The sequence below is a fragment of the Struthio camelus genome, chromosome 3, assembly GCF_040807025.1.
Source record: "Struthio camelus isolate bStrCam1 chromosome 3, bStrCam1.hap1, whole genome shotgun sequence".
In the NCBI taxonomy this organism is placed as follows: domain Eukaryota; kingdom Metazoa; phylum Chordata; class Aves; order Struthioniformes; family Struthionidae; genus Struthio; species Struthio camelus.
Window position 1 is genome coordinate 34,261,872 of NC_090944.1, and position 11,774 is coordinate 34,273,645.

At 44.3% G+C, this 11,774-nt stretch overlaps 1 protein-coding gene across 5 annotated transcripts; it reads right to left on the reverse strand.

The window, feature by feature from the left end:
• Nucleotides 1–486: 486 nt before the first annotated feature.
• On the reverse strand, nucleotides 487–10,233 carry LOC104145494 (glutathione S-transferase). Of its 5 annotated transcripts, XM_068937365.1 has the most exons (8): nucleotides 10,007–10,093; nucleotides 8,750–8,853; nucleotides 5,961–6,067; nucleotides 4,743–4,794; nucleotides 4,321–4,453; nucleotides 3,012–3,153; nucleotides 1,662–1,793; nucleotides 487–831 (listed from the first exon to the last, which is right to left on the reverse strand). In XM_068937365.1, the coding sequence occupies exons 3-8, from the start codon at nucleotides 6,045–6,047 to the stop codon at nucleotides 709–711; spliced, it is 669 nt and encodes a 222-aa protein (XP_068793466.1). In that variant the 5' UTR covers nucleotides 6,048–6,067; nucleotides 8,750–8,853; nucleotides 10,007–10,093; the 3' UTR covers nucleotides 487–708. The 5 variants fall into 5 exon arrangements, with proteins under 5 accessions (XP_068793466.1, XP_068793463.1, XP_068793464.1 ...); XM_068937362.1 differs by lacking the exon at nucleotides 8,750–8,853 and having other exon boundaries at nucleotides 10,007–10,233; XM_068937363.1 differs by lacking the exon at nucleotides 8,750–8,853 and having other exon boundaries at nucleotides 10,002–10,096.
• Nucleotides 10,234–11,774: the final 1,541 nt, after the last annotated feature.

Below are 11,774 nucleotides of genomic sequence, written 5' to 3' on the forward strand. Positions count from 1 at the left end.
CTAGCCAAGCAGCAAAATGAGAAGTGAGGGAGGAGGCTGTTTCAAAGGATGAAAAGCAGATCTGGCTAATTAAATGTGTGTCCTTTGATCTCTCAGAGAGCAAAATTGCTACTGAGAGATTAGCCCAAAGGTTTATTTGGAGATTAGAACAGGTTTGTTCTTCTGCCCATAAATTTACAAGGATAATAAATTAAAAAAAAAAAAAAAAAGAATTTACCTCTCCCCCACCCCGAACTGCAGGCCTGAAAGTATGGAGACAGCAATGGCAGGAGGACAGGGGGACACGACTGTGAATTTATAGTCAGGGAGACTAAATAGGGGCCAGAAGAGATTCTAGTTCTGAATTTAAATGACTTTCCCCTTTTTACAGGGCAGCTGTTCTGTGCTGCAGTCTGTAAAAGGCTGGAAAAGGGCTTTCTACAATACTCCCAGCACTACAGCTGAAACATTTTACCCTTCCAGGAATGCACTGTAAATAAACAAGCACAAAGTTACCAGCATGCTTTATTTCATGTGACTGTTCCATAAAATACAACTTTCTGAAATCAACAGCTCAGCCTTTTAATCTAATCAAAAAGTGTATTCTGTTTCAGATTTTCATGTGACTGGCTATTATGCAAGCTACAGAATGCATCTATACCATTTATACCCATGAGGCATAGCTCAGGTAATATACTACAGTTGAATGATCTTCAGCAGCCACATTGATTAGATATTGAATATTTTCTTCACATGTGCAATAAACTTTTCATCTGGTAGTGGTTTCCTCTGGCTGCCAGGCTGCAAGAATTTTTTAATTGTTGGAATGTTGCTCATCCTTCCTTTAAAAGCCTGTAAGAAGCAGCAGTAAAACCAGTGAGCGTAAGGAAATTTTAAGCTATAAAGGATGGCATATAAGTCAGCTGACTTGGATTTTTCCTTCTCAGACATACTTTAGCAAACAAAGAAAGTTAGTAGCTACTTATGGCCAGCTCAGCGCTCAGCATCTTCCTCTGCAAATTTATCAGTCATTCTGGAAAATCTAGATGTAAATACTCTGATCCGCAATACTGGTGCTATAAAGTTTATCTTGGTTTCACAGATGGGGATGGGAGAATTTAATAAGGAAGAACAAAAGATTCATCTGATAGAGGCGGGAGAAGAAAAAGAAAATCACAACCTCAGTCTAGATAACTGGAATATATTTGGGCTGAAGAGAGGCAAGCACACAAATACCTCAATGTAAAAGCACCACGGAAGCAAGCCAGAAGAAACTGAACAGCTCTTGTATATGATTTCTTCAAAATACAATTTTGTTAGCAAAAACGCAAGGATAGGAACTGCGGACAGAACAGACCACAGACTTCCCTGCCTGATAATGCTTCTGAAGACCTGGAAGTACCAGTTACAGGATCAAACTACTAGAGCTGGTAAGTGAATTCCTGCCAGCTGAGGACTAGAAGTAGTAGAGCTGGAGGAAGCATTGGACAGCAAGTCCCCCAGGAGCTCTGGGGGCAGGACTGAGTATGTGGGTTCAGGTTATTCTAGTCAAGAGAAATAGATCAGAGAGCTCCCAGTGGCATACTACAGCAGTTCAAAGGATTTAAACATCAATAAGCTTTTAAAACTGGTCAGTGAAATCTGTATGTTATATTCCATATTGAGATCAGATGATTACTTACCTGTAACTGAGGGAATGCAGAGAGTATATCAGGCTTGCATTCTTCTGTCATTAAAATGGCTTCCAGCAGGTGGATGTCTGCCCAGCTTAACTTGTTGCCAACAAGATAATCATGTCCATGATCTTTTAAGGCCTACAAAATATAAACAACTAAAGAAGTCGTATGCGGTATAATAATTTTCTCTAGCTATCCTATTACAGATTCTTAGTTCCCAGGAAGAGATTCCCAGGAAGAGATTCCATGATGATTTTGGCCTTGTAACTCCGCCTCTCTTTTGGTCCATCTCTCATCCCCTCTGTAACTTCTTCCCACCTCCCTTCAGCTGCCTGTGAACCAAGGACCCAGCCTAGGAACTTGCCCCAATTCTGATACAGCAAAACTGTGTAACCTTGGCATAGACTTCTGAGGAGATTGCTACATCATGAGAAAGAGCTGTGAGAAAGTCTGTACAGTACAGCCACACAAGGTAAGAAAGGTAACATTGAAGACAGAAGCATGATTGTTGAGATGCAGATCATGGCTAACTCAATTCAAGAAGAAAAACATCAACATGAGAAAGTATAAAATGCTAGGGAAAAAAACCCAGAATTGGTAGAAAAATGGCAATTCACTAACATCAAGAATATGGAAATAGCAGGAAAGAGCAGATAGCAGCCCTTAGCCTCCTGATACCACGCTGGACAGCAAAGACTCTTCATGTGTCTTATACGGGGTAGGGGCATACTAATGCTTTATCCAGTAGCCCACTGGATCCTAGCTCTCTTTTGTGCATGCTAGCCAATAAATAATTGCTCTATGTTTTTAAGCTCTGTAAATCCTGTTTGCAGAGTCTTTCTGTGCGCACCTAAAGATATCCAGATAAAATGACTCAGAGAAGGACAGTAAGTCTCTAGGTATTATTACCATATATGTAAGCAATAGGTTTGAGAAAGGTCACAGGATTAGGTCTACATTATAAAACACAATTGTATTTAGCTTTGAACAGCAAGAGTATATACACTCTCAGGCAAGTAAGTTCTAAAGGCTGGCATAGGTATTAAAATGGTGCACATATGCAAAATGCTATCAGCTATCAGCTATTAGGCTAGTTTTAAAAAGTTTGAGCCCACCCCTTTTCTCATAACAAGTAAGATTTGCACTGTGAGGAGTCTTACTGAAGTCAGCAGAGATACCTAGTACCAGAGTCAGCCCGATGTTATTTTGTGACCTTCTTCACATCACTGAATGTGGGCTCCGTCACCCAGTTCCAGAGTTGTACCATCACTTGCCCTCCAGGAAGTGTGCATTGGGCGGGAGGGTGTTAACTGTACACTGCTTTACTGTCTTCACGGACTACTAATAAATTATCACCTTTTCATAGACAGGAAAGTATCTGGCTGTAGCTCGTTCAATGATTAAGGCAAGATTCTTCTCTTTTGCTTCAGCTGTTTGAAACGGGAGATACATGATCATTCCCATCAGGTCAGTTGTTCCCTCCACATACATATCAATCCTGAAACAAACGTTTTTAGTTAGCATTTATTATTTGAACAATCCGTCTTGGTTATTTGACTGAAACATGGTGCTAAAGTGATCAGAGTTAAATGCTCAGTAGCCAGTGTAGAATAAGACGTTAATTTGTTTTCTTGTTCTTCTGCTTTGAAGAAAGAGGGGAAAAAAAACTGAGAAACCAGCTTGTTTTTTCAAAGCACAGATCTTTATAGGCAGGTTCATTGTGTCTGCAACAAGCAGGATATTAAATATGCTAATATCACAGACTCTTATTTAATTGAGGTTCATACAGTCTTCCACTAATATCGTACTGACTTATGCCAGGGGAAAAAAGTATGTGAATGCCAACTGCTTTAGGGAGGAAAGGAAAGGGGGAGGGGAGGATTTAATGCCTAATTACAAAAGGTTCCAGGCAACAAATGGCTGCAAATTGCCATTTCAGATATGCTGATGCATAACATTAGTCCTCACAATCTCTGCTGAACTGCCTACCTATTACTAGACATGTTTTGATAGATATGTTTATGGGAATAAAAATTTTACAGTAAATTGGAGCCAGTCATGTTAAGGACTTAGCTGTTTTTTTCATGATTTTTATTTTACTTATTAGAATGAGTGAATCAAAATTGTTGTTTTTCTATGAGCTCTTTAGTTATGATTGTGGAAAGCCAGTCCCACATGTGTGTACCCATAGCATATATGGTAAAGTAACATTAGGAAAATACCGGTTTATTTTTCAGTAGCAATAAGCCACTGAAGATTTTTCTCGTCTTTCATCAGCTAGGAAAAATTCTTCACATTTTGAAAAAAGAAATTAAAAGTTTAAAGATATTTCACAGTGTTTTTCATGCAGCTCTAAATTTTCTACCGTTTTCTAGTAAAAAAAAGGCATACTTAGCCATTATCATTGTATTAAGATTCTGCAGTTGCTCAGGAATTTAATGCACTTCCAGTCTCTCTGAATTCAAAGGAACTTCAAGTTGGCTGTAACGTTCTCATTATGCTGACAATTAATAATCATTTATCAATCACAAAGTCTTCTCATCCAATCCTTGGAGCTCAGGTGACAAAGCACTGGCAGATGGGCATGCATCTTTACATGCAGTGTTAAAAAAAAAAAAAAAAAAAAAGCAGTATTAGTAAGGGTGATATGTTACTATTACCATACCAGGCTCTCTCCTTCAGGTCTTTCCCGTAGAGGTTGTACTTTCCTGCTATGTAGCTGAGGATGGCTCTAGTCTGCACCATCTTCATTCCATCAATCTCTACCATGGGCACCTGCTGAAACAGCAGGGATCCATCTTCAAAGGAAACAGAAGCGAACTACTCAAACCATTGTAATAGTACTGCACTGAATCAGAGAAAGAAAGAGCTGATAATATGCTAGGATTTTCTAATTCTGAGTGACTAAAGTTCCTGCAATGAAAGCATACACCAGCAGCCAAGTTTCTCAAATCTTCTCTTTGTAAGACCTACTCTGATAAGATGTGGCCTGTAAAAAATGTCACCTCTTGTTAAGGAAGTCAGGGAAAGTACTCTTTTTGTCATATTGGTGTAAATTTATGTTTAGGAGACAACTTACAGACTCACCATTGCGTAATTTTTCTAGGTCTTCCTTTGTTTCTATAAATTCTTCCTCAAACTGAAAAGCAAAGGTAGAAAACAACACTGTGTCACTCTGACCGCAATGGGGAAGGGAGACTGGAAGTTAGAACCCCTCATATCCATGCTACTGCCCCTACTTCTCATAACTATGTGGAGATCCCCACTTGTATTCTCCATCTCTGCTCCAGCAAATAACCCCACTGCACTTTCCCCTGACCTCAAAGTAACATACAATGTTTTACACCTCAAAAAAAAAAACCCTTCCTTTGTTATAAAGCTCTGTCTACATGCCTGCATAAACAATTACCAGATACTCAGCTGAATCATTCACTTAAATGCTGTGTAATGGAGGCACAACTGTTACTCAATATTTCAATACATACTCAGTATGTAGAGTACATATTTAATATATATGTTCAATTTATACTCAGTATGTTCAATATACTCAATATGTTCTCAGTATTTCACGTGACATTAGCTGCTTTTATGCTCTGTTTCCCCCTGCTTTTTTTTTTTTTTTTTTTTTAAAAAGTACATTTGAATGAGGGTACAATCTTGGTTCCCTCAGCACTCGTGCTCTGCAGCTTCTCCTTTGGCAACATTCACAAGTGACCATCATTTAAAAAAGCCTTTCATTTCCATTGAAGCAGCTTCTGAGAAATGAAAGCACCACATTCGAACAAAAAGTAAACATGGAAATTAAGTTGCCTCAGGATGGCTTTTCAGTTGATATAGATAGCTCTGTTGATTTCAGGGCATCTTTGCTGATTTACACTAGTCAGATCCTGATCCAAAGACTGAAAAGCACTTTGTTGCTACAGACCAAAACTGTATCTTTTTAACTTACTCTGAATGATCAATATTAAAAGACCCACGTGTACCACATGAAAAACTTAAGAACATTATCTCTAAACAGTCTAAGCTCTCTGAAACTATGTTCTGAAAACAAAGATTCTCCTTGTAAAGTAAAAATCCTTGTACAGGATAACTGCTGCTCAAACAATATCTTAAATACAATTTGAAACAGTGTATCACTGAATCTAAGGCATTTTGCATCACAACATGTGATGGGCATCTCTGAAAGCACAACATGTGATGTTGTGCATAGCTCTGTAAGCACAAACGTGCTTGGGAAACCTTTCCTAAACAGAACACTTATTTTAATCACAGATTAATCTGATCATTTTATAAAAAGGTACAAACCTCAACCCCAGCTGCTGCTAACAGCCATCGGATTGACTCCATCTTCCCCCTTCCACTTGTATAGTGCAGCTTGGGTTTCCCCGCCATGATTTCAGTGTTCTTGTTTCCTAATAAATTCAAGGAAATTATTTTAAAGGAATAATTTTTTTTAAAACAGCACTTAAAGTTTTACATTCCAACATACTAAATATTTTGGGGTGAATGTGAAAGGAGAGGGGCAATCAAGACCTAGAAACGTGGGTTTGATGCAGACAAATTTTCTGCAGAGTCAATGGAAAAACAGTACATGCTACCAGGATAACATGCAGCAATTTAGAAGAGAATCATCACAGCAGATGATAAACATGTGCTGGATCATATAGATATCTTTAGAAAATATCAGCTCAGCTTTAAGAAGTCATGAGGATCTTACAATCAAAGCAGAACTGTAGGATATTCTTGGATACATTTTTAATCTTGTAGTGATGCAATCTATTCAGTAGGTTTCGAGTTCGGTGATAGTGTCATACCAGACTTGAAAACCTACAATATCAAATTTATTGCTTCACAAGAACACCAAGGCAAAGATATCACTGTTATCTTCACCTCTTCCATTACGAAGTTTCAGAGCCTCGTGCTACTGTGTCTTTAAAAATAAGAGCTCATGACAGCAATATATATTAGAGCACTTATTTTACTAGGCCCACTGACTTTCATATTTAGCTAGTTCTATTTTGACCATTAGCCAAATCACAGTATATCCATTACACAGGATGTCATTTCACTTCAAGACCCCTTTCAATTTCAGGAACAATGTCTGGAATGTAGCAGTAATTTACATCCTGCTGACCTTGAAGACCTAACTTTGTTTTTGTTTTTAAACAACGAGATCTTGACTCATTTGGACAGATAAGGCCCATTCAATGGCCCCAGCGCCTTAGCAGTAGTGAGAGCTGAAAGTTAGCCCACCAGATAATAGCACTGGGTGAAATGCTTAGTCTTTTCAAAGTATCGCTGACACCAAAAACAGCTACGCGCTGAATCTGGCAGCTGGCATGGGCTCGTCCCACGCTGGGAACAGAAAGTTAACTGACAAGACTGTACTCTTATCACTAATGGGTCCTAGAAGAAAACTGATTGAATGATAAGAGGACAAACTCATGAACTGATTAACAGCGTTTCATTGTTTAGCCAAGGTTTATCTGTTTAAAGAGAGGTTTATTTATTCCTGCATAAAACTTTACAGTACTTAATTGAGTCACAGAGTGGAAACTGGCAATAATCCCAAATATCTCAATGAAGAGGCACAAACAAACAATACAACAGCTGGGAAAGGAGAGTGCATCCATGGCATTTGCCACCAAAGTCCTCTGTGTTGAGTGGTATCTTCAATAGGCCCTATAAGGAATGGCTGTTGCCCTACTAAGGGCCGGGCTTACAGAAGAACTCTGCTGCCCCAGTCCAAAGCACAGATTTTCAAAACTTCTGCCCAGCCTTCATCTAGCCCTGAAAACACCAAAAAAAAAGAGCTTTGCTGGGAAACCACCACATCACACCAAAATGCTTCATCCTTTGGTGCTCAAGAAGTAGATAACGGACTCAACTTCACTCTGAGAGGAGAGCCAAGCTCTGGCCTCTGGCAGCCTGGACAAACACTCTAACCTCAAGCATGCTGGGTAAAGGTTAGGATACTATGAGGACAGGCTACTTTAAGGAGAAAGAGCAAACTTCCTTCCCCTCTTTTCTTCTTCAAGAGACCTGATGAAATCAGCCCAACCAGAATCTTGCTTGTCTCAGTGCTCCACTTCCAACAGAGGAAGCACCAGTGGAAAAAAAGCATCTGTATCAACAGAACCCATACCTGCCCATCACAATTCCCTTCAGGTATCAGCTAAGGCAGGTTGGAAAAGGCTTAAATTTTCCTGGAACTGCACTGCTTAAGGACTGACTTAGGGATTTAGGCTGCACATTTGCTCCTAGCACACAGTGGCAAAGTACTTAAGTGACTCTGTTACTGCTCTGTAATGAATATGCCTTTGTAAAGCAATGAGTCGTGTAAGAGGAACAAAGTCACTGGTAAATTAGCTCTGTGGAATACCAATAACGGACTTGAAAAATCACAAACTTTCTACATTGTCCAGTGCACTGGACCTTCCTTAGACCTCAGCCAGACTATAGTCAAAGTGACGGTTTTCACCATGATCACTGTATTAGAAAAAAAACACACACACATGCATTTTTGTCCAAAACAGTTTGAGCATCAGCCTTGCAGTGATAAACAAATAAGTGAATTTAACAGCGTGCTCAAAATCTGCTGCAATGTCTTAAGCTTTCTTCCTAATTGCATGTGGAATCCAGAGTAGTTCCTTGTAATGCTTTGTTCCTCAAATATAGCTCCAACAGGACTGTTCAAGCAGAATGACCTTATGGCTCCGGTGCTTAGGTCCTGTACTGCATTGAGCCTGGCTCAGTCCCAAAATGTCTAAACTTGTAATTCCTCAACTTATGGTTCTGTTGGGATTCAGGCCAAAACACTTTGGATTCAAAAGTATTCCCTCCACCACCCAAACTAGGAGGAGTGTCTGAATAACATACAAGGGAAATCACCCCTTGAGATTTTAAAATCTGAATTACAAACAACAATTCAGCTTTAAAATCTCTGCTGATATAACAAAGAGGCAGAGCCAAAACCCCGTTATGTGCAGCACCACAGTCCAGCCTGGTGAGGGTCTCTACTACGGGAAAACAAGTGGGAGGTAACCCCAAGACAAGCATTGTCAAGCAGCACTGAACACTTCCCAAGTATGTACCTAAAGTAAAAGGTTAGTCTTTCATGCATGCAAATCCAGCCTTTTGCTCTCACGGCAGGCAGCCTTAGCATGCCTCAGCAAACACAGACATTCCCTTAGCAACCCTGAAGGAGAGCAGCAACAGCATCAAGTTACCATTAGGACAGAATCCAAGAGGAGCTCCAACTCATTTTGTCCTTAATGGACACTGATGTTATTCAAGTTACATAAGGCTACCTTCAAGTTCTGTAAACTGAGTGGTGCTAATGTTAGACCATGCTATATCTGTGCAGGTGTGCATAGCTGACAGAAGGAAGCAAGACCACACATAAGCAAGAGGAAGGAGATCTGGATCTTGTGTCAAGGTGGGTGGGTGGGTGTGTGTGGGTGTGGGTGTGCGCGCTTGTGCATATATACGCATGTATGCAAGCAAGCTAACACACCTGTTTATTCCCTCCTCTGTGCAGGTGGCCAGCCATGAAAGCACAGAAAAGAGAGCCTGCCTTCTTCTGCCTCCCCAGCCCCTTTCACTTGCCAACAAAAGCTAACTACAGCAGATAGAGCAGACTTGTACAGCTCCACTGACTAAGGTGAGAACTGTGAACGCTCTGTACCCTCTAGGACTCGTCTTGCACGGAAATCAAGTGTAGTTTCTAAAAGCAGTGATAAGTGTAAAGCTCACAGAAGTGCACAGGAGAGAGCAGTAGAGTAGCACGGGGCCAACAGCTTGAAAAGCCTCAACTGTGGCAAAGCACACATGTCAGATAGTGCAGACTGGACATTTACATTGCTAGGCTTTGCAGATCTAACTGCGTAACACGCATTCCCTGTGCACCACTAATTACAGACACGAGCTGGAGGAGTAGAGATCAGAAAAAGGAGCAGGAAAGAGCTTCTGAAACCAAGAAGCCGTATTTCGCCGTTATCCTAACAGCTTCTCTATCTAATGGCTTATATGCAAGGCAAAACTCCCCTCGGAGGGACGATTTGGCAGCTCGAGGAGCAGCAGCAGCAGAAACGTTAGAGCTCATGGAGGCAGCACTGCCCCGTCCCAGGAGCCCTACGCGCTCCACAACACCGCGCCGCCGCACGGAGCCGCCAGACCCTGCGAGCCGGGCCTCGCAGCTCCCTCCCCACTGCACACGGCACTTGCCAACAAGAACAAGCCGGAGCAGAGCTCACGCCCGCTGCTCTCCCCCAGCCGCGCCCGCCGCCGCCGCCAGCGCCCTCCTCAAGGGGCGGCAGCGCCCACAGCTCGCTGCCCCGCAGTTACCCGACCTCTCCGCGCAGCCGCCTCGGCGCCCAGCCCGACTGCGGGCACCGCGCCGCGCCCAGCGGCTGACGGCCTCCAGCTCCGCCCCGCGGGCGGCGCCGCCGAGGGGCGGTGGCAGCGCGACCAACGGCTGTGCGCGCGGGGGGCGGCGGCCGACGGTAACGGCTGTCCGCCTGGCGAGGTTGGGGGGGAAGGAGGGTGCTGCTGCTGCCGCCGCCGGCAGCGTCCTGGCCGGGCGGGGGGAGCCGGGGCGGCCTGTCCTGCTGGGGTGGAGACCGCAGTAAGGGGGAAGTCAGACTCCCCAGCATGGTGCTGTGTCCTGTGGCCAGGCTCCGCTGCCAGCTGATGTGTGTAAAAAAGGCATGCGTGACGCAGCGGTGTGCAGCGCCGAGCATCACGCGGGCCTGCCTGCACACGGGGGAGCCGCGCGAGGCTAAGAGGAGCCAGTGTTTCGCCACAGCTTCCCTGTGCTGCATCAGACCTGCTGTGAAGAGGCTCCTCAGCAGCGAGGGCCTGGGGCCCCACTTCCCACGGCTAAAGGGCATCCTTAAAGCATGCAGGCGGTACACAAAATGAACGGAGGTGAGGAAGAACCCCGCCTCAGGCTTATCCACAACCGCTTGTGAACGTGTTTGTGACCGAGCACCGCCGTGGCTGCACGCACGCCTTTCCCCGCTGCTGCGCCCGGAGAGGGCCCCGGCCGCCCTCGCCCCGCCGGGCGCCGCAGGCCGGGCCACCAGCCCGCGGTGCCGCCCCAGGCGGCGGGGGCCTGCGCGCGGCCACGCTCAGCGGCGCGCTTGCGGTTGGCGCTGCCGCGGGGCTCCCCAAGCGCCTGGAGGCCTCTAGCGCTCGGGGGCATTACGTGACCTGGGGAGAGGAGAGGGAGCCGTCCCGGCGCCAGCGCGTGCTGGCCTGAGGGCGACGGTGCCAAGCCGCCGGCTGGTTGCCAGCGTGCCAGGAGCTCTTGCACGGCTTGGCTGAAGGCTGGGGACGGCGTGCCCACTGATGAAACTGCTCTGCGAGGCGGGACAAAGGGGAACCTAACAACGAGGAGGGTCCTCAGCCAAGGCCCAGGGCTCCAGCTCCAGTTTCTGACAGCGCGCTGCGGCTTTCCGTGCGGTATAAATGCTTCTGTGAGGCAGAAGGGAAACAACTCGTGTCTACGAACAACGGTTCTGGTTAATACGTGCTCCACTGTGGAACCATTTTCTGCCTTTCTCGCTGCTGAAAACGCTTTGGTTCCCATTGCGGGGCGTTTCCCGCACGAGGATGGGGAGAAGCACATCTGCATGCGTGTTAGGAAGGGTCTTTACGCTCAGTTTAGAGCTGATGGTACTAGGTCGGCAATTGTTTTAGGGCACTGGCAGCTGCAGCTATGTATTTCTTTTGTGTGGTGTTTCAATAATATACACATTTATGTGTTCAATGTTCTTGCTAGACCCTCAGTAGCAGAACTTGATTCAGGTGGATTGGGGTTATAACGTGCAGCTTATGGATAATATTTAACTGGGCTTAGTACACATAAATGAAAGTCAACATAACGCAAGCCCTACGCTTCCAGGCAAAGTGCTAGCACCAGACACCAATCAGGCGCCTTCTTCCTCAAGCAATTGTAGTTTTTCCCCTCTTTACAGTTGGCTACAAGCATTCATCTTTCAGGCAAACGTGCAGAAAGTGCTTTTTTTTCCTCCTCCTGCTACGGTCGACTTTTTGTTAAAGGAAGCATTTGTGAAGATACACCAGAAGAATCACTGCAGAGAGTTCAAATGATTA